General features: G+C 43.3%; 1 protein-coding gene across 5 annotated transcripts in view; it reads left to right on the top strand.

Moving 5' to 3' along the window:
• DOCK10 (dedicator of cytokinesis 10) overlaps positions 1 to 26,961 on the top strand; it is a 2,208,289-nt gene that overhangs the window by 368,658 nt on the left and 1,812,670 nt on the right. For all 5 annotated transcript variants that reach the window (XM_069618176.1, XM_069618179.1, XM_069618177.1 and 2 more), the window contains exon 2: positions 24,694 to 24,813. In XM_069618176.1, the coding sequence (XP_069474277.1) occupies positions 24,694 to 24,813 (120 nt within the window). The remainder of the gene's footprint in view (positions 1 to 24,693; positions 24,814 to 26,961) is intronic.

Raw genomic sequence — 26,961 nt, 5'->3', positions numbered from 1 at the left:
ACAGAAATCAACCTCTGTGATGACAATTTCAAGACCCTGGTGGGTGGTACTATGGCCCTTGATTTGAAGCCATATGGTTCTGCTCCTCAGCCCTTTGGGTGCAAGCAACAAGGTATCCAAAACACTTTTCCTTTTCTGGTTTAATTTAGAAAATCTCCACATGGGCAACGGCTCAGCCGTTTGTTTGTAAATTCCTCAGCCAAATCATCTGTGTTGTCAGATAGCATAACGATGATGCAAAGTGCTTCCCCTAGGGCTATGACCTTAAATACTGTGCTAAACTCTGGCCACCTCAGCATGCTACAGCACTGAAAAGTTTTGATCATAAGGGTTATGTGTTTGGTGTCCCTCACAAATACACATGTAAAAGTGACCTCTTAGCCTACATTGGTCATTGGATTGTGAATATCATAAGTAGAAATTCACCAACCTCAAACTGGTTTCCACCTTTTTGGAGCGACCAATTCAGCTGACTTTATATATTTGTTACATATAACTTTTTGAGAAAATATGAGAAGAAGCAAAATAGTATTCTTTGATCAATGATGACATTCTGCATCGAATGGTACATTTATCATTCCTATCACTTCAGACATAATAGAGTTATCATTGTTAATTTATGCAAAATGTGTGCATTCCCAAATAACATTTTAATATACAAATCTGTATTTGATAACTCAGTGAGATTAATGGTATGAAAGCTAAAAATGATTATGTAAATCCATATGTAATGGTATACAACTTTCAAAACAATGTTTGTACATGTTCACGTTGGAAACTAATAGTCCAAGGACATTAAAACCAAGGGAGTGCTGTTCCCTATCCATCTGGTTTTGCTAAGTATTACAATATGTTTTATTGTTTTATTAACTGTGATATGGTTGTCAGTAACAACCTTACGTATAATGTGTAAAAAATATGAACACACATACGTTATAATCCATTATCAATTTGTATGATTCGTTATCAATACATATAATACTGCATATACATTTCATATTGCCATAATTAATATTCAAATTTACTTTTAAAAGCAGTGCTTTTTTCTATTGTTATTCCTAAAAACATTATTTAAGATCACACACATCACATCTAAAAATAACCACTAGATTAAGATTTGGTAAATAATCTCAAAATCATGACTGTCAAAGCTGTCTCGTGACCACTGGCTGCCTTCTCCCAGAAGTGTTCAGTGTTTAGCCAGCCGACCTCAGATACAAAGCAACCAAACATCTAATTTCTCACGGCATGTAGTGACAGCCATGCAATTATACAATGTATACTTCTTATAAAATTCCAACAATAGCAAGATAGTGAACCCACAATGTTTATTGTGGATTTTGCTCTAGTGTATGGCAAATTGCCCAGCCTTATTGTTCAACCAAACAATAATTGACGTCTTATTTGGTGTTGCTCCAAAGTAGAAGCCCAGACTTAACCATCTACACTGGGACCAATTTGAAATCTTTATTATGCCAAGTGAATCCATAAGGTTTAGTTGCGTTTCTCAGATTTGGAAGATAGAGATTAAAAAGACAGAGCACCAATATACACTCCTGTTGGAACCTGCAAAAGGTGTGAATCTCTCCAGTGAGGGCGCCATGTCCATTTAATCTCACCTGCATTAATGTGTTCTTGTGTAAGTACTTAATAATTCCCAAAAATGATGGAGGGATACCCTGCTGTTCTAATTTCACCCACAGCTTCTGGCGGTTGACTGTATCCAAAGCTTGAGTGAAATCAATCATTGCTACATCTAAAGTGGGCATGTCACACTGCCAAGCTATTTCCCCCAAGCATGCAAGGATGAAACCATTTAGGATTGTATTCATCAATTTTAAGGTATAAACCCAATGCTCCAATTCCTTTAACACCAACCTGGCAAAATCTTGCTATCAGCATCAAGAAGGGCAATAGGTCTATAATTAGCCAGATTAGTACTATCATCCGTCTTGTACATTGGAACTATTCTTGATAGTTTCCATGACAGCTGTGTACTCATAGAGGAGAAATATTTTATTAAATTAAAGTCAGCATGTTTGCCCATTGGTTCACATCTATCTATATATATAAAACACATAGGTATGTTTACGTGCTCAGCTGTCCATATGGCAAAGTGTACCCACTTCAACAACTGCTATCATTTCAACAAACAGAATGAGCATGGTTCTATGCGGTCAACCTTCACTTTCCACTATTGAAAACGTTTGGAATAATTTCAAGTTACTTCTTTCCCCCCCCACTTATCTTCACACCGGGCACGGCGGTTCCAGTGTCAATGAACAGTTAATTACCGGCTCATCATTTCAGTCTCTAAAGAACTAAACACTATAGGTTGAATTCCTCCTCACGAGCTAAAACTGAAAGTAGGCGCTGTAACTATGCTACTGTGCAATGTTATGCCATCACAGGGACTCTGCAATGGAACAAGGTTGACAATTACGCGACTACAAAGATCCATCATAGAGGCTCATGCGATCGATGGAAATTCGATACTGTTCTTGTACCGCGCATATCTCTCATTTCATCTGAAACGTTTAGCCTTTTCAATGACCATTAATAAGTCACAGGGACTTACACCCCCCTCCTGGAAGCAATCAGTGGTAATTTTGATATATAAGAAGGGGGACAGAAGTAACCCTTTGAATTACCAACCAGTATTGACCTTTAAATCATGCTAGAACAGTGTATGTTGCAGCGGGAACAGCTGGTTATGTTTTAAAATATGATTGCCAAGGCCTTAGGGGCCAGGGGCCATGGAGGCACAGGCTTTCATAATGCTTCTTTACAAATCTATGACATCCAATGACAATTTCCAAATTGCTGTTTGGGCTACAGAGCCCTCCTCTACAAAAAAAAAACCTTTTATGGTTTTGAGAAATGTGTTTGCCATACAGCCTCACCAACAGATTACTTCACAGTTCTTCTTGTTTGTGTTCCATCGGATTTATAAGAGCCCAAAAATGTCAAGTGATTTTGGTGATTACTTCTTGCAACATGCGTTCACTCTCTGTCTACGCAAGTACAAAGTTATGGGCCTTAACCCAGTTCCTATGCTGTTGCTGTTTTTGTCAAGACATAGCAGAATATTCACCATCACTTAGGCCTGCTTTCTTTAGAAGTCTCAGATTTCTTCTGAGTTCTTTCTTTTTAACTGTACTGGCAGGTCAAATCAATGACACAATGAGGTTTCTTAGGGATTACCCCATTACCTGAATTTTCCCCATTCCACAAAAAGCCCATAGAGTTAAGTCGGGTTCTAACTGCATATTTCTCCTCTATCAAGGAGTCTTGCAGAAATATTCCCATGTACTGATTCATTCTACATATCTTTCTAAAGTGGTTTGCTATTCTGTTTACTTTCTGTGAAACAATTAATTTTATTATGCTCAGATGAGGACTCCATCTTCTGTTCAAAGATGAAATCCGCAGTCAACTTGTTGAGATCACTAAGAGAGGTCTCAATAATATTGAACTCAATACACATTTTAAGTTCAAGACAAAACCAGGTCATCCATGTTTGAACGCATTGTACCACTTTTCCATGTACTCATATCTTTTGAATTTACTTTAACATTCCAATTTGCTATTATTAGCTTCCATTCATGGAACAGAATATCAATCCCAAACCAAATTTAATTTTAGGGACCAATTCTTCTGCGTTCATAGTCACACAGTCAGAGTTCAAAGCCCTGGCCATCACAACATTTTGACCATCCTTATCAATCATGTAGATGTACAAGTCCTTTTACAAGCTCCATTAAGAAGCTGGATTAGTCCAATATAGGTTCACCAAGAACAATGGATTGCAACTAGTATTTCCTTTAAAAGTTGCAGCCATCGCCAGAATACCAGGGGTTTCATCAGCAAGGACTTTGATCTTGTCCACTATTATGTTATCAATAGCCACAAGAACATCCCTAGACGGCTGTTCTCCATTTAAATTGGATGGCAATTGCTGATTGATGGTAAACCTATCCATCACTTTATAGTCCTTTAGCCACACCTCTTGCTGTATAATCACAGAGTACTTTTAAATATAGCACTGCCGTCAACATTATTTTTGGAGGTATTAAAGCCTCTCGTGTTCCACATCAAGAATTTCCTTAAAGGGACAGACAGTCCTTCTACTAATGCCCATAGCTCTATCACCCAATTTCTCAAAACTATTACGAAGATTTCTCCTGAGTCAAAGCCAATAACCAAGGGCTTCAGATTCTTTCGTGTCATTTGGATTCTCAACATGCACTATCCGATTACCCTCTATATTGTTAGTACGTGTTATTTTTACATGATCATTACAATCACTAATTGGCGTTGAAGCTTAGGGCATATCTCCGTCACCTATCTTCTTTGATTTCTTGAGGGATAGATGTCATATTCCATTTGGTGATTGGCTTCAGCTCCCGCAATTATAATTTTCATCACCATTTTTTATAATGTATACATAATTCCACGATGTCTGTATGAAAATCATTAAAAAAAGAAAACTAATGCAATATCCTTGAAGGTGAGGAGTCACATGCTCAGAACTTCATGAAAAGAGTCCTGGGACGTTGTTTCAATTCAAAACAACAAGTACATCTGTCCGTATAATGAATTCTACAGCTAGGGAAATTCGAAAGAACTCCTTCGTGATTGAAAAACATTGAATCTCTATCAGGCAGTGCAGAGGACCTTAGTAGCTCATCGTTCCCTAGATATTTACAATATTTATATTTGTCTTATTTTTGACTGGTAATGTTTGGACTGGCACTGAGGTCCCCTGCTGTTTGTCTTTTTGTAGGCAGGCATGGAAGAAATCTTGTCCTGCTACTTTGACGTATGTTAATATTTGTCTATTATGAACTTCTAAAGATGGCTTACTATCGTTTGGTAACTCCACAGTGATTTGGTTTCTTAACGAAAGGAGGTATTTTATCACTCGACCTGTTGCTTGTTATGTAGAATTTAGAGCCTGCAACTCAATATTGCTGTTTGTTAATTGGCATGGTTTTACGATATTCAAAAGCTTCAACTAACATTACAAGTGACTTAATTCAATGGTTCATTAATGCATTAGCTAAGGCTAAATGACAATTAGCTACATGTGCAACTACATTCTTGGGATTTAATTGTTTCAATGTCAAAGGCTATGGTATTTCTCTGGCTAAGTGACTTAACACCTAGCTTGACCGTTATCATCCGTCAGAGTGATGGTTTTAGTTAAAAAACATCATTTAAATAAGGGACCATTATTGGTTTGAGTAGTATACCTTAATTGAAACATTTCTGTGCATTTCCTTAGTTTCAGAAAACAGACACATTGCATTAGCAAAATACAGGGGACCATTTGTCTTCCTACCATAATGGCAGCTTGACAATTTAATTTAGTTCTTGAAGCATTTTTAAAGCAATAGAACCAAAGTAGGAGGGACATTACCGGTCGGGTAATGCCCCGGGGTGAGAATTACAAGCCCGAGGGAATCAAGGGCTTGGCGTAGCCCTGGGGCATTACCCGACCGGCAATGCCCCCCTCCGAAGGTTCTATTGCTTTTAGTACCCGGCACATTGTAACGGGGTACTAATAGTCTTTTTGCTCAAGTGGAGGAACAGAGTTTAAACCGTTACTCAACTCGAGCAAATAAAAGCAAAATAATGGCCACCTGGGATTGGGACAGTAGTCCATTCACCCTTTCCATGGCAGCCATTCAAAAGATAGTTATCTATACTATATTGTCCCTTTCCCACTTCGAGGGAAATGGCGCTCCGAATCATAGCAGGTATGTTTTTCCCAGGCAGGTAATGACCTGGCGAGAGCCAATCAGATTGATTGTCAGAATCTGATTGGCCCTTGCCGGGTACTAATAAAGCAATAGAACCTGAGGAGAGGGGGCATTACCGGTTGGGTGTTGTCCCTGTAGAGAGAGTTACAAGTCCGAGCGAAGAGAATGCTTTAACATAGCTCAGGGGGCATTACCTGACTGGTAATGCCCTCTCCATGGGCTCTATTGCTATTAGTACCCTCGGCCCATTGTACGAGGGTACTAATAGTATTTGTACTGAAGTGGAAAACGCCCCTTTTCCTTTTCCATGGCAGCCCCTGGCGACCATTAACAGGATAGTAAAAAAAAAAAATGGCTGCCATGGTTCACGCGAAGGGACCACACATAGTCCCTTCTCCCTTTCCATGGTAGCCAGATAAAGAAAGGGAAGGAACTGCGAGGGACGCAGCGCTCTGAACTGTAGCAGGTAAGACTGATTTTCCCTCGCCGTGTACTAGTGTATTTTAGTTCACTTTCAGTTAACTGATTTCAACTTTTATAGGAAGAAGTTAATGTCAATGCATTATCACTGGGGTGGACAGTCACAGAACCCCAGCATAATTAAAGGTAGGGAAAAGAGGGAATGAGAGCTTCAAGAGACATGAAGGCAAGGGCCTTGGAGGAACCTTTATGAGAAAAGGAAAGAAGGAAGCAGTATCAGCTCAGAATAACATTTTCAGCAGAAGCTTTTTTGCGCCTTGCCATAGCCCAACCAATGCAGCAATGACATTAGCATCTAATATTTTCCCTTAAATCCCAGCACACTCTTTATTAGGGCAACCCAATTTCATGGGTACAGGGCAATGCTGATAGCCACCATATTGAACTATGCAGCCAGATAAGCAATGCTTACTCTGGACATTTGACTGGTTGCAACGGAACAGGCTAAACTGAATTGGTTTTTACAATCGGGCTCTTCAATGACACTGGACATTGTCAGAGGGGTGGAGACCAGTGCACCTCACCTCAGGATTTCATTGGAAACACATCAACGATGCCATGTTTTATACAGAACTGATTTGTCAGGTGGTTCATTATGGGTACTGATATAAAGAAGGGGCCAGGAGAAAATAAAATAATTGTTTGTGAGGTGAGTATAATGGATCGGAAGGCCTGGTAAGCTTCTTACCCAGAAACGATATTGAGGAGCGTATAAGATGTGCACTGTGCCTACCATAAGGCTGATACGAGTTCTTGCTAGTATATCTCAGGACCTTGGTCTTCTCCAAATTAATGGTGAGACCATTATCATCAGCATACTCCCATAATGCTATCGCAGCTCGTCGTAGCCCACAGATAGTATTATCAAGGATTACTAAATCGTCTGCGTATGCTAACACAGAACAGAGGGCCTCACCAATTTTTAGGGGACAGTTTTTAGCCACAGCTATTGCCACTGGTATATCATGAACTTATACATTATATACAAGTGGATCAGTGACACAACCCTGCTTTACCCCCCTGTTCTGCAGGACCTTTTCTGTCAGATGCCCTTCCTGGTCCAGTTTGAGTCTCACTGAGGTATTTTGGTGTAGTAATCTGAGGTAATACAGAATACCAGCCGGACAGCCCATAGCTTCTAGTTTTAACCATAGTCGACCTCTGGGTACTGTGTTGAAAGCAGCTTTAAAATCTATATATAATGTATGTAACAGGGGCTGTCCCCCATGCGCTCCCTAGTGCATAGTATCGCCATCACCATGAGATTGTGGGTGGTAGAATAACCCTTTCGGAACCCACTTTGAAATTTACACAGGATGTCAGCTTCATCCACCCATACCTCTAGCTCTTTGAGCAATAAAGAGATAAACCATTTTCCTGTTGAATCTAACATTGATAGTAGTCTATAATTGTTAGGGTCAAGCCGATTCCCCTTTTTTAAATACGGGTATCAAGACCGCTGTTTGCCAAGTTACCTAGAACCAAAATCTTCTCAAACAGTATAGCTAACAGACTGGCCCAGAACTCTGGCTGGCTTTTGATGACTATATTGGCCAGCCGGTCAGCGCTCTAGAAGATTTTAATTCATTAATCTTGCTCAGTATTGTACTGTATGATGCGTCGATGGGTGAACTTAAAGGTGGTGATCTCAGCTGTATAGACTCCTCCGCCTCTAGAGCCGAGTTTCGATTTTCAAGGAATTTTACCCATTCTGCACCACCAATTGGGTTCACTAATTGACCTTTCACAACCTCACTTGCTTCACTTAGGAGTGACCAGATGCTTTGTGTATTTTTAGAGCAAATGGTCTGCACTAATCCTTGGTATGCTTGATTTCTTTCAGCATTTCTTATACCCTTAATGGTAGACCGGTATACATTTTGATTTTCCTCACCTCCCCACAATATGCTTATGCCGAGATATTCATTTTCATACTAACACGTAGGTCTGTCTTAAGACCCCTCTTGGCGTCCCTGATCTCCTTATTGTAGGAGAGTTTGCTACCCTCAGTTCTTAGCATAAGTCCCATAGGAGCAGATGTATGCTTAACGGAGAATTCTGAAATCCAATCTTCGATTGAATTAATAGTCATAGATTTTAACTCAGGTAAGTATGGAAATCTCTCAGTAGTAAGAGCTTCTACCGCCTGCTTTACGTTCTTGTTGGACCAACTAATTCTTGTACCAGCTCTATCTACATGTACTTTATCCATACTCCTCTCCACTGAACAACCACCAGGAGCATTAAGAACACACAGGAGCGCAGCATGATCGCTCCATTTATTTGGGATGACTTCCATGTCATCAACCAAGAGCTACATTTTGGGACACATAAACATGTAGTCTAACGTACTACAAGATATTCCATCAGTCCATGTGTGCTTGCCTGGATGATCGCTAGTGGTATGACCATTAATCATTGCTAAATCCCAGAACTCAAACAATTGAACCCAACGTGACCCCTCCAAATTGTTCTTGGCGTGGACCATTACACATTTCTCTTTTAGCTTAGGGTTCATTGAAGTCCCCTCCCCTCTCCTGTCATGTGGCAGTTGAAGTCTCCCATTACTATTACGGCTGTGTTTCCTGGCTTTATTGACCAAGTTTCTAATAGATCATGTAGAGCTTCTTGCAAGTGTTGCCTATCACAGCCTGGGGGGGATTATAAAGTCTTACAAGAAGAAATCTTTTGAGACTCCCTTCCAACCCGTAGTCAACCTCCACTGCAATCAAATTGTTACCCTGCTTACATTTGATTTGTCTAGAGACCAACGTATCCACCACCCCCATGAGCAGACCCCCAATGGGTCTACCTCTTTCTAACCTCTTGGCGAAGGACTGGTAAGTAATGTAACCATATAGTATCAGAGGGTCCATAGCCCAAGTCTCTTGGAGGCATATACAGCTATATTTTGCTACAAAATCAACAGAACCCTCCGATGTCAATAGAGGGGCAAAGCCTATACAGTTTCAGGATAACAAAGTCAAATCTCAGTGTTTTGGGATCACCTCAGGCAATTGCTCCGCCAGCCATTTTAAAACTTGCTGTATGTCTCTGATTTTCTCCTTATTTCCTTTGGGTATACTAGGACAGTCTGGTTCCTTCACTGGTGTTGCTATCTCCTCGTTTAAGCAACTGGGATCCACTTCATCCAGGTCAACATCAATCTCAATGTCCACTGCCATCAGATCTTCTTTGTATTTTCCAGATAGAAATTTACAATGTAGGGCTGAGACATTTGGGTTGAGTCCTTTCAGTGGCTCCATGAATTGGAAGTCGTCGGACTTCAATACACGTAATTCTGGGACTGAATGCAGTCTAATCAAAAATTCAGATCGTGACAAACATCTGTGTTCACCAATTTGATATATATTCTTAATCAGGCATACACGATTGCTCGATACATCTTTCCGGTCCTCTCCCAGCACTGTTGCACTTGTGGCTGGCTTGTCAAGTCCAGGCTGTACAAGTGGGGGTTTATCTGGACTCAGTACTGTCCTTTCCTCTTCCCCCTGGTCTTCCGCCTCTAATAGTTCCTCATCCTCCAATAAGTCTTCCATCTTCTCCTGCACTGGTATCAAAAAGCTAGTCAGGCGGCCGTTCCCTATAACATTCTTTTTCTTGGCTCTGGCCTCTCTTTTCTTTGCTTTCTTGGAGCGTACACCGGATAACGCTGGTTCTTCAAATGGTGAGACCAAAATACTCAATGTCTAGCTTTTTTGAGCTTTCCTGGCCAATCTCTGCTGCTTCCATGAGAAGAAGACCTTGAGACTCTGTTCCAGATTTAAATTGGTCTCTTTGTCTTGTTGATCTTCAATTTCTTCAGCAATATGAATGGCTTCAGACATTTTCCCACAATGCCCAACCATCTAAATTGAACTAAATACTCAGGAAGTGTTCACCATAACTGCCAACTGGCCAAATGTGAGCCAGCGTGCTTCTTCAGTCAATAGCTCTTTGCATACTGGGACCTGTAATTTTGTGCACTTCATTATAAGTAGTATTAGACCTGGTTGTTGGCTCCCCAAAACATGGTTACCCACTATTCAGGCAGTATAAAACATTAAAGGTAGAATTCAATCCTTAAATTAGAGGAGGCCATTGAAGTTATATAATCCATACAAGTGTCCAGCTACTCAACTGTAAGTAATTGTATACTAAGTGGTTGTGCACTAACTTTAGACTTCAACAATAAGGCAGAGTAGAACATTTTGTTTTTGTTTTTGTCTTGGTTTCCCTAGGGAGATTTGACAAACTCTACTTATCAAAATGTGACTGCTCAATTCTAAGCAAAAAATGTATGAACAATTACAGCATAGCAATCTCTGGAAAGACCTCTAATTTGAATCCAATATTGCACCTCCAGAAGAACCGCTAGACATACCAAGCGGGGAAATACGTGTTGGGGAGCAAACAACCAGGATTAATGCTCAGTACGAGCAGGGAAGCAAATAACCAGGATTAATGTTCAGTACGAGCAAGGATGTAGACAAACAACATACATGCCCATAAGTAACAAGATGATAGCAATCATGCCATTGAATGAAGTGAATTCAATTACCATTTGACCGTACTCACTTGAATGAAGAAAACTCAAATGTCTACAACTGTTATACTACAAAGACTATCATACAAGTTGAATGAAGTACATTCCATTGCTTTCAGATTCCTATTATCGTGAAACTACAAATAAACTTAGAGATGAGTGACTTTTCTATATCATTGTCATTTCTCTATTGCTTATTACAAGTCAAGTTGCAAGCAAGAAAATAGGGCTCTTCAATCAATTAAACACGATAATTATTTTAAAAAGATTTAATTCCAATCCTATCTGCATTCAAATATGTTTATATAAAGAAAAGGTACACAGGACAAGGGCAATATAGGTAAGGCACTAACCGAGGTGGAGCATTTTAATTTACTACATGGTGATAGTAGAACATTTTTATTAATGAAGTGATTATGTCTTTTTATCATTTGGCAAATGCCCATCTTGTTCAAAAGGAAACTTTATATTTAACAAAAAGATAATGACAAGATTTGCTTCAATTTATTTCAATTCTAGATGTTCTGTTCCATTCCTCCAACTGGTGACATAAATGAAATCATTATTTGTAAGAATGTAATTGGCTATTGTGGGATGTAATGACCCACTTTTGCTCTGCTATGCTGCATCACTGTTTTATGATGTTGCCAGAAATAGCATAATGGCCGCAAAACCCTTGAAAAACAATTGAAAATGGAGTACAGAGGGAAAAAGCAGTGCTTTGCTAAATGAAACCTTGTTTCTAGTACAGCACTATTCTCTGCCACAAAACTTACCAGAGCCCCAAACGAGCATTTAGACCACCTTTGGAGTCGGGGTATGTTCGGTTATGCATGGTATTATGTAAATCATGTCAGTCTGTGCTGTTAATGACAGAAATATAGCTAGCAAATGGAGCAAACGCCTGGATTACAAAGTACTCTGACTTCTGCTCTATGTACTAGCATTTTACTATCCAAAATGTTTTGTTGTTCTGGCTTTTAAACCTTGTTATCCAGAACACTGCACTGCCAGTTAATAGAGAAAGATACAAGAATTGCCTATTCTATACATATAGAGAGTGTCCATACATGTAGAGTGTTCGAACGTTTACATTCCTTTCTGTTTCAAAATCGGAATTGTTGCATATCGACCAAAGATCAAGGTCAGTCTGTTTTTTCTTTTTAAATCTATATTTTGTTTATTTGTATGCCGGCATCTGGATTACAGCAAATATATATAGAAAAAAGACAACACACCAGACCATTGTTATCACAACAATGTTGCAGAGCTCAAAGGGTCCTTTAGACATCAGGAAAAAACAATTCTGTCCTCACTTCAGCAGTTCAGTTCCACCAAATACTCAATTACTCCACATCTCAAAGTAGTCCATTCCATACTTTCTTGCTTACTTTCAAACATCCTGCACTGAATTGTATATTAATCCAGGCCCACACAAATATCAATCATTCTTACAGCTTCTTCTAAAAATAAATTACATACTGACCATTCTGATCTTATATGGGTTAAATGCCATTCCTTTTGGCATCTAAAACATCATTCACCCACCTTCCCAGATTACAAATTCAGCACACTGGGCATCACATCTGGCATACTTTGGGTATATTCCAGCAACTGCAAAATATCAGAGGAGAAAGCTTTTAGAGTTACTTTCAAGTGAAACGGAGATGTGTAAAGTATTAGAGTGAAATGTGAAATTCCAAACGTGTGATGGCTGTTTATTTCTTAGAATGAAAATTACATGCAAGTATAGTTGCACATTTATTTTCAAAGACATTGCTTTTATTTCTGGAATTGTTTTACTGTGAAAATGTGATTTTAAGTTCTTAAATCTTGAAATCAATCTATTTTGACCTCTCTTGAGACATGCAAATACCCTTTCAATTAAATAAAAAAGAGAAGGTCAGGTGCGCACTCTATTTCCCAGTCTTTTTAATCCTCAAACTAGGAATAGCAAATACCCTTTCAATAAAGACATATGAAGGTGCAACCGTTGCATACTAAATAGCCCACGCTCATGGAAATGATACACTCTGCCATGTTACTGCAGGAGGAATGCTTGTGTATCACAGAAGGGGCTGCAAGGCAATTTTGTAATATATAGTATTCACCCACTACATTTGCTAGCCTGAATTGTGGGGCTGCCTCATTTTCATGGTGGCATATGTAGTGCAAATGTGGGCCTCTGATTGTTGCTTCTCTGTAACTTGCTGGCCCAGTGACCTCACCTCTCTCCTTTGTTCCACACCTACCTGCCTTAGCACCCCCCCCTCTTCTCCCTCCTTCCCTCCCTACCACTCCCATGGCGCTTTCTGTTTCTCCTATCTTCTCCAACTGCTTATCCATTGACTATCCTTCCCTTCTCAATAAATCTGGTAGGAAGAAATTTAAAAAGGATATCTTGGCCTCCAACCCTGGTCTTCCTATCACCGGGACCTACTCCAACACTTCCTCCAGACCGAACCTCACCGACATCCTCTTTGTCGTTCCTTCGCCAGATCTATGGATTCATCATATGATCTCTGTGCCCTGTCCTGTCTCCTCCTATCCCATTAATGGTGGCACTCGCTGGGAAACTCTCGTGGCCTCCTTCGACTCCCCTAAAGTCATCATAAATGTCTACCTTAATGGCACCGTCATTGTCCCAGGCCCTCAGGCCAATCTGCTGCTCTTTGATAGGCGCTTCCCTTGCCTCATCAATTTCCTCTCATCTCCTGCTGTCCCCTCCTCTCCCCCCTTGGCTACCTTGCCCTCTCTCTACTCCCATTCTGCCCCTCCAGGCACCGCTCCTCCTCCGCAGAGTGTACCTCTAATCTGTACCCCTCCATGGAAGGTCTTTAAGGCTAGCAGCCTTCTTCATCTTGCCACTCTCATTTCTCCCTCTGCTGTCAAACACTCTTCTGACATCTGCCACCTCCTTGACGAACTTGACTTTGATGTCCTTGGTCTTACTGAGACATGGTTCACAGCCAGCTCTGTCACAAGCTTTGACACTCTCCTCCCTGATGGCTACAAGATCCTCTCCGCATCCACACTTGTGTACGAGCGCGATAGAAATAAAATATCAATCCATCAAAAACCTAGATCCTCCCGGTCTGGTGGTGGTGTAGCCCTGATCTTTCCTGAGTGCATTCATGCCTCTATCATTCCCACTCAGACCTACTCCTCTTTTGAAAGCCTTGTCTGCAGGCTCTCTCTCTCACCTAGTCATTATCTTACTGTGGCTACTATCTACTGGCCTCCTGGTCAAATCACCTAATTACTCTCTGAGTAGGTGGACCTCTCCACCTCCCTCCTGGCCTCTACCACTCAACTCCTCCTCCTCGGTGACCTCAATATCCATCTAGACTCTCCTTGTTCCTCCTCTTTACTCTTGCGTGACCTCTGCGACTCCCTCTGCCTTTCTATCCTCCCCTCTGGCCTGACTCACTCTGCAGGACACACTCTTGATGTCTTGATCTCCTCTGACTGTCCCTCTGCATCCCTCTGACCACTCCTCTCTCCTGGAGCAATCATTCCCTCCTCTCCTCTCTTCTCTCCCTCTCTTCCCCCCCAGGCCAAGTCTACTCCAACACTGCCACCTACCTTCTCGGACATCCGGCCCATGAAGCGTGTGTCAGTTGAGGCTTTCACCCGCCACCTTCTTCCCCACTTCCACCTCTGGCTGACTCACATTCTGACGCAGCCCTGTCTCTGCTCTACTCATCTATTTCTGATACTCTTGATGCTCTTGCCCCTGTCATGAGGATCTGTTTGAAGTCCAAAGCCAAGTGCAGTTCCTGGTATGACTCTGACCTAGTTACACTTGAACGTAATTGTAGGGGGGCTGAGAGGAAATGGAGGGCTTTTGGTTCATCCTCTGACAAACTGGCCCTTCACCTGCTCAAAAGGCAATAACAACTCTCTCCCCTCACCAAGAAGAGAGCCCACATGTAATCCCGTGTCTCTGAGGCATCTAACAACTCAGCCGAACTCTTTAAAATCTGCAAGGAGCTGGCCAAACTTGCAACCGTCACTACCCCTTCTGTTGCCTCCCAGGCTCTTTGCAATGCCCTTGCCTCTCACTTAACCCAGAAACCCAAGACATCCTGTCCACACTCTCCTCCCCTCCCACTCCTCTCTCCTCTCCTTCTGCGCATGCTGACTCTCCTTCAGCCACCCCCACCCTCGTTCTCATCCTTTCCTCTTTTCTCCCTTGCCGAGGTCGCTAGACAAGTACGATCTATGAAATCCTTGTCAAAACAAGTTCATCCCTGTTCTTCTAAAACCATCAAGGACCACGTTGATACCCTCGCTCCAGCCCTCGCTGACTTCTGCAACCTCTCCTTTGCCTCAGGAGCCTTCCCCACCCCTCTGAAGCACTCCCTTGTGCATCCTCTTCTCAGGAAACCCACAGCTGATCCTTCTTGCCCGGCTAACTATGGCCCAATTTCCATTACTCCTTTTCTTGGTAAATGTCATGATCGCTGCTTCCAAAAGGTCAGGGTTTTCCCAACTCCCTTGGAAGCAGATCCATAACCCAGGTTCTGAGTGCCAACCAGTCCCAATTGGGACCTTTTGGACCCAGTCCTGGCGCCAGTGGCACCAGGCTCATAAATATGCCCAGTCCCAGCGCTGGAAGCGCCGGGCTCATAATGCTTGGGTGGACTTACCTGCAGCAGACCATGCTGCTTACTTGCCTGCCAGTTGAGCCTCTGATCCTCTTCTGTTTGGAACTACTTTTCCTGTTGGGTGGGGCAGGAGCCACTCCCTAGATTCAGAACACTGGAACTCTTCTGGAAAGCAGGAACTCTTTTCATACCTAGGCGTGGCTGTGGAAGGAGACACCTAAGCACTACAGGAGGCTATTTAAACCACACCCGATGGATGAATCTTGCTTTGCGTTATTCTGCATCCTCTGCAGCAGAACGCTCATCGTGTCTTCTGCATCTGATCCTGGGCCTAATGAAAAAGGCTTACCATCCTGAATCCAGTCTTCAGCAACACCTATAAAGACAAGAAAGAACAGGTTAGCATTACGGTCTTCAGTGACAGCTCTTCACTTACCTGGTCCATCGGCTGTCACCAACGCCTCGCGCTGCATTCCGGCATCTGAAAGACAAAGGCTTACCTACTCTTCGTGCGCTCCGGAGGTCTTCACACTGCATTCCGGCATCTGAAAGACAAAAGCTTACCAACTCTTCGCACGCTCCGGAGGCCTTCGGCGCTGCATCCCGCATCTGAAAGACAAAACAAGGTGCGTTTAAAGACATTGGGGAACTTTAATACTCACGTGCCATTACTCCTTTCCACATCTAACCCAGTGGGTATTCCGGCACCCTGCAGCCGCTCCGAACTTGTACCTGCAAAATAAAAAGACAGTTAGAGCGCATCGTGAAGCAGGCAACAAGCGCTTACTTACGTGCTTCCAGGCGCTTCTATTCATCACACGGGCTCCATCTTCAACTCACTTCAGCCCGTCATCCGCCATCGCCGGAACCCTGCAAAACAAGAAACATCATTACTAAAGACTTTAAAGACATTAGAATTACTCGAAACTTACCGTTCGTGCAGTAAACGACGGACAGCAGTCCTCTGAAGTCAAGAGGCCTGCTCCCCTTATCCAGTGAAGAAACTGGTTACAGCACCCTGCCCCGAGGCAGATGGAGAGCACGGCGTTCACTTACCTAAGACATCTTACCCTTCGAGTCAGACATACAGTGCACAGAGGTTCAGCCCAAAGAGCCAGCCGTGTGTTACACATCACCTTTGAAGATACGGTATACGCCCAGTCAAGACCGGCGCCTCTACGGGAATCAGGTGAGCGTTACAGAACGCAAAGCCTACCACAAAACTCCCGTCCAGGCGCTATGGAAACCTCGGATACCGACCAGCTAGCCCAGTTACTTGGGGAACTAAGGGCAGAAGTGCATGCAGCCCGTCAGGAAACGAACGCTCTAAGAAGGGAACTGATTATTTCCAAGGAGCGAACAGATGATCTTGCTAGACAATTGCTACAGTCACAAGCCGGACAGACCCCGTTACCCGCATCTGGGGGAAATCTTCCTTCTACATCCTCTATGAATCCAGTGCAGATCAACCTACGTGGGAATGTACCTCTGGCTCCGCCCGAACGATTTTCTGGTGACCCAAAGAGGTTTGCAGTATTTATCAATCAGTGCCGGTTGCATTTCTTATGCCGGCCAGCAGCCTTTCCAACTGATCAAGCTAAAGTAGATTTCGTGCTTTCGTACCTTAGTGGCAATGCGGCAGACTGGTTGATCCCTCTAGTAAATCAAGATGATCCGGTCCTCCATGATTTTCAAGCTTTTCAGCTCAGTATGGAAAAACTGTTCGCAAGACATTCACAGGGGCAGGCCTTGGACAATGAGCGTCTTTCGTTGCGACAAGGTAATCAAGACCTTTTGGCTTATATTGCGTCTTTCAACAGAATGATAGTGGAAACTCAATGGCCTGAGGACAAAAGGATTACGCTGTTTTATAGAGGTCTACGTGGAGAGCTCAAAGATGTGTTAGCCCAAGTAGTGAATCCCCCACAAGATTGTTCGGACTATATAGACTTAGTCGTTCAAATAGATCACAGACTGCAGAACAGGAAGGCCGATCGTTCCAAGTTTGATGCTCGAGTATTTTCCAAACCGCCAACTCCTTCCAAAGGAGTAGACTCCGGGGAACCCATGCAAATAGGGGGTCTGAAAGGTCCTCTAACACAAAAGGAGCGGGAAAGGAGAAAACAGTTGCAATTATGCCTCTATTGCGGAAACTCAGGGCACTTTCTTCGAGACTGTCCGGTGAAACCTGCCAAGAAGGCAGTAGGAGCTGCAGTTACCAAAGTTACAAACTCTGAGCAGGGAAACGACCTCGCCCGACAAGAATAGAGGTCCTCTTGCCGAGCGTGAAAACCAGTTCCGTGACCTCGCATTTCGTGATACCTATGGTCCTCATTAGCCCTATTAATCCAGATCGATTACATGCAATTGAAGCTTACGTCAACAGCGGTGCCATCGGCAATTATGTGGATCATGAAATGGTTTTGAGGATGAATCTAACTCTTTGTCCCAAGGCTGTAAAGGACGTCATTACTACGGTGGATGGTACGGAGATAGCCTCCGGGCCAGTAACGCATACCACTCAAGAGGTGATGCTAGTAAGTCAAGATGGACACCATGAGAAGATCGTGTTCGATGTGATCAAGGCCCCTCAGTTTCAGATTATTCTAGGAATACCTTGGTTAGAGAAACACAATCCTCTGATCGATTGGCGAGCAAGAACGGTCCAGTTTCCAGAATGTGTCTCTACTTGTCACCCTCCACCTGGTGTTGCACTGGCAGCAATTTCTTCAGAGACTCCCCAGTTACCTCCCGAATACCTAGAATACCAAGATGTTTTCCGGAAGGATCAGGCTAACTCTCTACCTCCTCATAGGTCTTATGACTGCCAGATAGACCTGATACCTGGATCTACTCCTCCTTGTAGTAGAATTTATGCCCTCACCGAGCCTGAGAACCTTCACCTTCGACAATACCTGGATCAATACTTGGCAAATGGGTTTATTCGTCATTCCAAGTCCCCTGCTTCTTCAGCTTTGTTCTTCGTTCCAAAAAAGGAAGGAGACCTTAGAACTTGTATAGATTATCGCTCCCTGAACCAGATCACCGTTAAGAATAGATATCCGTTACCTTTGATCCCTGAACTCCTGGACCAAGTCAGAAAAGCATGCATATATACAAAGCTGGATCTTAGAGGAGCTTCCCACTTGGTACGAGTAAAAGAGGGCGATGAATGGAAGACGGCCTTCCGCACCAAGTATGGGCTATTTGAATATCAGGTCATGCCCTTCGGACTTTGCAATGCCCCGGCCGCCTTTCAATATTTTATGAACGATGTCCTCAGAGAGCTCATAGTTGTGTGTGTTGTTGTTTACATTGACGACATCCTCGTTTATTCTTCATCGGAATCTGAACATCGGAAACACGTGAAAATGGTCCTCGAAAGATTGCGTCAACACAAACTTTTCGCTAAGTTGGAAAAATGTGTTTTCAACGTGACTGAAGTTGAATTCTTGGGATTCATATTATCACCTGGCAGAGTGCGTATGGATTCAAAGAAGGTCGATGCAGTTCTCAAATGGCCATCACCATCCTCCATAAAAGGTGTGCAAAGCATGTTAGGCTTCGCTAACTTTTACCGCAGGTTTATCCCCGAATTCTCTCGAATAGTCCAGCCCATCACTGCCTTGTTAAAGAAAAACAAACGTTTTGAATGGTCTACCGAGGCGGAACAAGCTTTCCAGGATTTGAAGACTAAATTTATCTCTGCACCAATCTTAAAACACCCTCGCCCCGAACTCCCCTACATCGTGGAAACTGATGCTTCAAGCCTTGCCATGGGGGCAGTTCTATCACAAAAGGACCCGGTAACCAATCAGTTGCATCCCGTGGCATTTTGGTCCCGCAAATTTTCGCCTCCTGAAATCAATTACACGATTACTGACAAGGAACTTCTGGCTATCAAGTCTGCCTTTAAGGCTTGGCGGCATTATCTGCTGGGGGCCCGACACAACGTTACTGTGATTACGGATCACCGAAACCTGCAATATTTGAAAACCGCAAAAGCCCAATCCTCTAGACAACTCAGTTGGGCATTATTCTTTGCCGAGTTTGACTTCATAATTACCTATCGACCTGGTACAAGGAACGGTAAAGCTGATGCCCTTTCTCGGATGGGAGTGGAAGAACACTTGATCAACCCTAAACCTGTACCAATCATTCCCGAACAAAGAATTCTGGGTGTAATCGCCACAGAATCCATAGAGGAAGTTAAGGATAAAGCCAGGCAACTTGTAACTCCAGCACACATACAGAATTGGCATCTGCAGGGAAAGGACTTTTTCAGTAAAGGACAACTTATTGTATTTCCAAGAACGATTATACCTACCCAGCACAGATTTACAGAAAAAAGTAATCTCTTGTTATCACAATTCTTTAACGGTAGGACAACCCGGTATGGCCAAGACCTCAGAAAAGATCAAGCGCTACTTCTGGTGGCCATCTTGGAAAAAAGATATCAGAGACTTTATAATGTCCTGTGGCGTATGCGCCCAAAACAAGAGTCAAAAGGAAAGACCAGCAGGCCTCTTACGCCCTATTGACATCCCACCTCGCCCTTGGCATACGCTTTCTATGGACTTCATCACCGATCTACCTCCATGCTCCGGTTACAATACGATTCTAGTAATCGTGGACTTATTCTCCAAGATGGCGCATTTCATTCCGCTCAAAGGCTTGCCAACAGCAGCAACTCTGGCCCGAGAATTTCTCGAAAACATCGTCCGACTGCACGGTTTTCCTTCGGTTCTAATTTGGGATCGAGGTAGTCAATTTATTTCTCATTTTTGGCGAAGTTGCTGTCGGTCGGCTCAAATTGATGTGAGACTATCGACCAGTCACCACCCTCAGACCGACGGACAAACCGAGAGGACCAATCAAACTCTGGAACAGTATTTACGCTGCATGCTGCAACAAACTGAAAAAACTTGGAAAGACATCCTTTGGATAGCCGAATATGCCTACAATAACTCTGTCCATTCGGGAACTGGGAAAACCCCGTTTTTTCTTTTGAACGGCAGTCACCCTCGAACCTCGGAGTCGGATCCCCTCCAAGATCTTGAAACACCAGCAGTAGACTACCTGCATTCTACAATCACCCAAGCCTTTAAGGAAGCTGTTTCTCACCTTCAAAGGGCTAAAGAACAATACAAGAAAGGAGCAGATCAACATCGGAAGGAAGCCCCTCAATATCAAGTAGGGGATCAAGTCTGGTTATCCACCAAATATCTACCTCTAAAAGGGCCACGCACATTCAACCCAAGATACCTTGGTCCCTATTCCATCACTACCATAGTAAACCCAGTAGCGGTCAAATTGGACTTGCCCCCCACATGAAGATACATCCGGTCTTCCACGTCTCTCTATTAAAACCCGTGCAACCTCAAACCCGACTAACTAAATCTCCAAAACCTATCCTAGTTGATGGAGAACTCGAGTTTGAAGTCAAAAGCATTCTGGACTCCAAGATCTCCAAATCTAAACTATTTTACCTAATTGACTGGAAAGGCTATGGCCCCCAAGAGAGATCCTGGGAACCTGCTGAATATGTCCACGCTCCTCGCCTAATCAAAAGATTTCACCGAACATTTCCTGACAAGCCAAAACCCCCGGAGAAGCCCGGTTTGGGAGGGGCCTTGAGGGGGGGTACTGTCATGATCTCTGCTTCCAAAAGGTCAGGGTTTTCCCAACTCCCTTGGAAGCAGATCCATAACCCAGGTTCCGAGTGCCAACCAGTCCCAATTGGGACCTTTTGGACCCAGTCCTGGCGCCAGTGGCACCAGGCTCATAAATATGCCCAGTCCCAGCGCTGGAGGCGCCGGGCTCATAATGCTTGGGTGGACTTACCTGCAGCAGACCATGCTGCTTACTTGCCTGCCAGTTGAGCCTCTGATCCTCTTCTGTTTGGAACTACTTTTCCTGTTGGGTGGGGCAGGAGCCACTCCCTAGATTCAGAACACTGGAACTCTTCTGGAAAGCAGGAACTCTTTTCTTACCTAGGCGTGGCTGTGGAAGGAGACACCTAAGCACTACAGGAGGCTATTTAAACCACACCCGATGGATGAATCTTGCTTTGCGTTATTCTGCATCCTCTGCAGCAGAACGCTCATCGTGTCTTCTGCATCTGATCCTGGGCCTAAGGAAAAAGGCTTACCATCCTGAATCCAGTCTTCAGCAACACCTATAAAGACAAGAAAGAACAGGTTAGCATTACGGTCTTCAGTGACAGCTCTTCACTTACCTGGTCCATCGGCTGTCACCAACGCCTTGCGCTGCATTCCGGCATCTGAAAGACAAAGGCTTACCTACTCTTCGTGCGCTCCGGAGGTCTTCACACTGCATTCCGGCATCTGAAAGACAAAAGCTTACCAACTCTTCGCACGCTCCGGAGGCCTTCGGCGCTGCATCCCGCATCTGAAAGACAAAACAAGGTGCGTTTAAAGACATTGGGGAACTTTAATACTCACGTGCCATTACTCCTTTCCACATCTAACCCAGTGGGTATTCCGGCACCCTGCAGCCGCTCCGAACTTGTACCTGCAAAATAAAAAGACAGTTAGAGCGCATCGTGAAGCAGGCAACAAGCGCTTACTTACGTGCTTCCAGGCGCTTCTATTCATCACACGGGCTCCATCTTCAACTCACTTCAGCCCGTCATCCGCCATCGCCGGAACCCTGCAAAACAAGAAACATCATTACTAAAGACTTTAAAGACATTAGAATTACTCGAAACTTACCGTTCGTGCAGTAAAGGACGGACAGCAGTCCTCTGAAGTCAAGAGGCCTGCTCCCCTTATCCAGTGAAGAAACTGGTTACAGCACCCTGCCCCGAGGCAGATGGAGAGCACAGCGTTCACTTACCTAAGACATCTTACCCTTCGAGTCAGACATACAGTGCACAGAGGTCCAGCCCAAAGAGCCAGCCGTGTGTTACACATCACCTTTGAAGATACGGTATACGCCCAGTCAAGACCGGCGCCTCTACGGGAATCAGGTGAGCGTTACAGTAAACTCCTGGAAAAGCTGGCCATCTCTCAACTTAACTTTCATTCCGATTCTGTTGGCTGTCTCCATGACCATCAGTCTGGCTTTAGAGCTTCCAGAAGCATGGACACTGCTCTTCTGCCTGAACATCTGTGAAGATCTGCTCTCCAACCTTGACTCTAACATTCCTTCCGTCCTCAACCTACTCGATCTCTCTTCTGTCTTCAACATGGTCAACCATACCATCCTGCTCAACCGTCTACGTGATAACCTGGGTATCACTGATCAGTCTCTAGCCTGGCTGACCTCTTTCCTGTCTGATCAACCCTCCCAGGTCCAAATTGGGTCCTTCCTATCATCTCCCTTTCTACCTGTGGTGTTCTCCAGGGGTCTAACCTCTCGCCCTTTCTTTTCAACCAATACCCGGCAACTCTCGCCCACTGCATTGCCATTTTCTGCTCCACTTTCCAGTGCTATGCTGACAACACTCAACTGATTTTCAAGCTTTCCTCGTCCACCTCCTCTCATCTCTGACCGCCTAACTGCCATTCAAGATTAGTGTGCTGCCAATGATCTTTGCCTGAATGCCAGCAAGACGGAGATCCTCCTCATCGGCACACCTTCACTCTCCGATCCCCTCACTATCTGGCCAGCCTCCCTTGGCTCTCCTCCTACCCACACCTACGAGGCCAAAAACCTTGGGGTCATCTTTGACTCCACACTTTCCTTCTATGCCACATCTCTGATGTTTCTAAAAAGTCAAACTTCCTACTGCACCTCCTCAGAGGTACTCTGCCTTTCCTCTCCTTTCCCCAGAAACTGTCTCCCAAACTCTGGTTCTCTCTAGGTTTGACTATTGTAACTGCCTCTTTCTAAATCTAATTGCCTCTACGCTCTGCCCTTTGCCACTAATCCAGAACAGGACTGCAAGATGTGTCCTGGGCCACAAGCCCTGGGATCGTATCTCTCCATTGTCTCCCAGTGGATGCAAGGATTAAATTCAAAACCCTCAGCATTGTCCAGAAGGCTTTCTGGGGCCTGGGTACAAATTACCTTCAGCTAACCCTCCGCAAATACCCCCCCTCTCAAGCTCTTGGCTCTTCTACCTCTAACTCCCTCAGGGTCAGTCTTTTTTCAAAGAAACGAGCTGGGGTAGATCTGTCTCCCTTTGGAACAGCCTCCCTGCCACTCTGAAACTTGAGGAGAACCATCTCCGGTTCCAGAAGCACCTCAAGACCTTCCTCTTTCACCCCTCCTATCCCCTGCTGATCTGTTCTCTCTTGGCCCTGTACACCTGGCCTAGCCTTTGTCTTCCGGGGGCAGGTATCTGCTCACCCTGCCACCCACCTACACTGAGGTCTATATCTGTACCCAAACAGATACATACAGTCCCCCTTTTTTTTTCTTCCAGCACTTATCAGACATAACTTGTCTGCTGCTTTAAACACAACACTTGCCACTTTCTGGTTGCACTACCACTTTTTCTTGCCTTTATTACTTATTTATTTTGATTATTCTTCATCTGTTTTTTTTCCTCCGCACTTTCCACATCTTCCCCCTCCATGCACCTTTGCCCCTTCCCTTCTCCCATGCACTTGCGCATTCGCAATGTCTCTGGGCCTAGTAAGATTTTTTTTTTGTTCTCCCTTGCATTGTCGCGCTCTGAAACACTTGTGTACGAGCGCGATAGAAACAAAACATCAATATGCCCATCCAGGAGATGAGGCAACACCACTATGCAGTCAGAGACTGCTCCTTTCAAGGCCACATAAAGGTCAAGGTTATTCTTATTCAAAAAGAAATGTTCATCACTTGCATGATCATTACTACACATTCCTTACACTTCCAGCACAAAAATGTAAAAACTACATTTGTGGTACAGATCCTTGGAAGCCTATCAATTGACAGGAGCATACTGTATGTATGTAGACAACAGCACCGATGGTGCAGGGAGCTGGTGCATACCTAACCTCTAGGAACACCGGTAGAAATGATGCTTTGCGTGCAGTCGCTACTTGTGGGTCCCTACCATTTACCACCAGTCCCTCCCCTTGTACCCAAATCCCTGTTATGTATCAGGATTACATATGCATGGACATTCAAGCGCAGGGCTCGCGACACCCCTTGTGCCCTAAGGGTTTGGCCCCATGTGTTAAGGAGAGTAGCCGATTTCATTTGATGTAAGGTTTGATCAAACATCACAAGAGCCTTGAGCAGTACTTGGAACCGAGTTATGAACTCCATTATACTAGATTATTATATACAGCATTTATACAGTACATTTTACACATTGTTTTTTCTTCTTTTGCAGCAGGAGAAGCCCAAACTTTTAGAACCCGTCGACTATGAGGCTGCAATTTCAGAGATAGAAAATCAGTTCCAGGATGACCCCCTTAAAGATCTTATATTGTTTCCAGATGATGACTTTTCTGTAAGTATTATTACACATAGTCACTTGTTGTTTGTTTATCCAATTGACCATCGGTAACTAAAATGGTGGTCGTTTTTGTCGCTGTGCAGTTATGTTTTCCCTTTAGCATTATGCAAGGGCTTAGCAAAGAACATGGGAGCGTATAGCACCACACACTTATTCCAATTGACAGGATTATTTCCTTAAACCCAACATTTGTAATCAAATTCTCCCAGCCTGAGTGAGTGCTGCAACTACGCCAGTTCTAAATAAAGGCGGCGAAGGAAAAGCATTACGCTCAATGCTTCAGTCTTTCGGTTCGCTGTACTCGCCATGTATTTTTCCCAGTTGTAGCTGAAGGAGTCCCCGTGAATATCATTTCCTATAAGCACGCGTGTGTTTAATGTCAAGACAGAATGATGCCTTTGTTTGTATCGATACAGTGTCAGTAATCTGCGTTAATGTAATATGACCAATTCGAACAAAATAATACTTGCACTCGCAGATTTTCAGTGCTCCAGGTTGATCACCGACACGTATCTTTAGTAGCAGCACTACAATTAGGGCAGACTGGGCAACATGAACATATTCACTGTGCACACTATCTTACCAAATGGGCAAACATTAAACTGTTCTATCTTTCTTTCCCAAAATAAGCATTTATATGTAGACCTGCTTGCAAGATCATGCACCCCATTTAGTTGTTGGTCTACAATTTTCCAATGTTATTGTGCCATTATAAAACACTTCTGTTAATCAGGCAGTCATCATTCTGGGACTTGACAGGCAATTGGTTTCTGGAGCTCAATCACAATTCCTATAGGTTTAGCCAAAGAAAATGCTTACATTTGGTAGGAAGAACAGAGCTATTGGTCTGTTAAGGCTGTACCATGAAGTGTGAAAGGCTGCATTAAGAGTTTGCAACTTTTAGTAAACTCTCTAGCACAGTTTTGAATTGAAACATTCCACAAATAATATAAGAGGTCAATCTGAAATCTTCTGAACACTAACAAATCTCGTTTGTGGGCAAATTCAATTTACATCTTTAGAAATATTATGCATTTCCTATGCCAAATATTTTCAGTATAAAAAGACAAACCTCTCCCTACATACTAATCTGCATTGTTGTTGCAACACGTGCAGCCACATGTGCATATTCTTGTACCAGGATGCACAAGTATTCCTACTGAATACAACTTGGAAATCAAAAGTCACTCTGTCTGCATACAGCAATCTACGTGTTTAAGCAGTGCACATCTCAGATGCACATAAAAGCATATTTACAAAAACATTTTAGGTCTGGCTAGAGCTAGCATAAGCTTTCTTCCCGAGCTTTTGCAGCAATATATAGAGGGTCCTGGTGTCAATCAGCTACTTCTTTATGCAGCTAGTGTTAAAATGATACTAATTCTTTGGAATGTAGTGGTACTGTGTAAGTTGGGAAGAGATTAATTTCTTTCTATTGTTGTTGTACTACATTACCTATTCTCTGCTGCATACACATAACGTTATTTAATGATACTTGGTACATTTATGACGTTGATCCTTTTCGTAATTGGATCATACGTTATACATGTCTTTGGCTGCCACTGTATTATGGTCAAAGAATGATAATAATGAGTCTCACGTCCCATGGCATTTTGCAGGTCTGTGATGCACAAGGTGCATTGCCTTTACTTTTTTAAAAAAACTTTTTAACTTTAATAATTTATATTGCGCACCACTGACCCAGAGGCTTAAGGGCGCAAAACAGCAAACACATAAACAAATGGCCAGCAACATTAAGAGAGAGGAGGACAAAGTGAAGTAAATTAAGCTCTGTCATCTATTCTACCTATATGTTGTATTGTATTATAGAATAATATGTTTGCTTGCAGAAGAGTGCATTTACAAGATAGCATATTTTTTTTTCATAACGTTTCCAAGATCGGCTGTTGGAGAGGGATGTGTGAATGTGCCTTACGTTTGATGAGGCAGCTTGAGACATGTCTTATCATGAAGAAAGCAGCAGTGTCTAATTCAAGCAACGCAACTGCTTGAGTATTCAAATTACACTTGGGTAATTTTTGGAGCATGAATGATACAGAGCGGTCAGATTAAGAAAAAACTGCAGTGCAAACAAGGAGCTTGGCAATGTGGCAGGCATGACGTTTAAGCACTGGGAATTCC

The sequence above is a fragment of the Ambystoma mexicanum genome, chromosome 10, assembly GCF_040938575.1.
Source record: "Ambystoma mexicanum isolate Mex_15411 chromosome 10, UKY_AmexF1_1, whole genome shotgun sequence".
NCBI classification, from domain to species: Eukaryota; Metazoa; Chordata; class Amphibia; order Caudata; family Ambystomatidae; genus Ambystoma; species Ambystoma mexicanum.
Note: the sequence above shows the minus strand (reverse complement) of the source record. Positions and strands in the feature narration are given on the sequence as shown.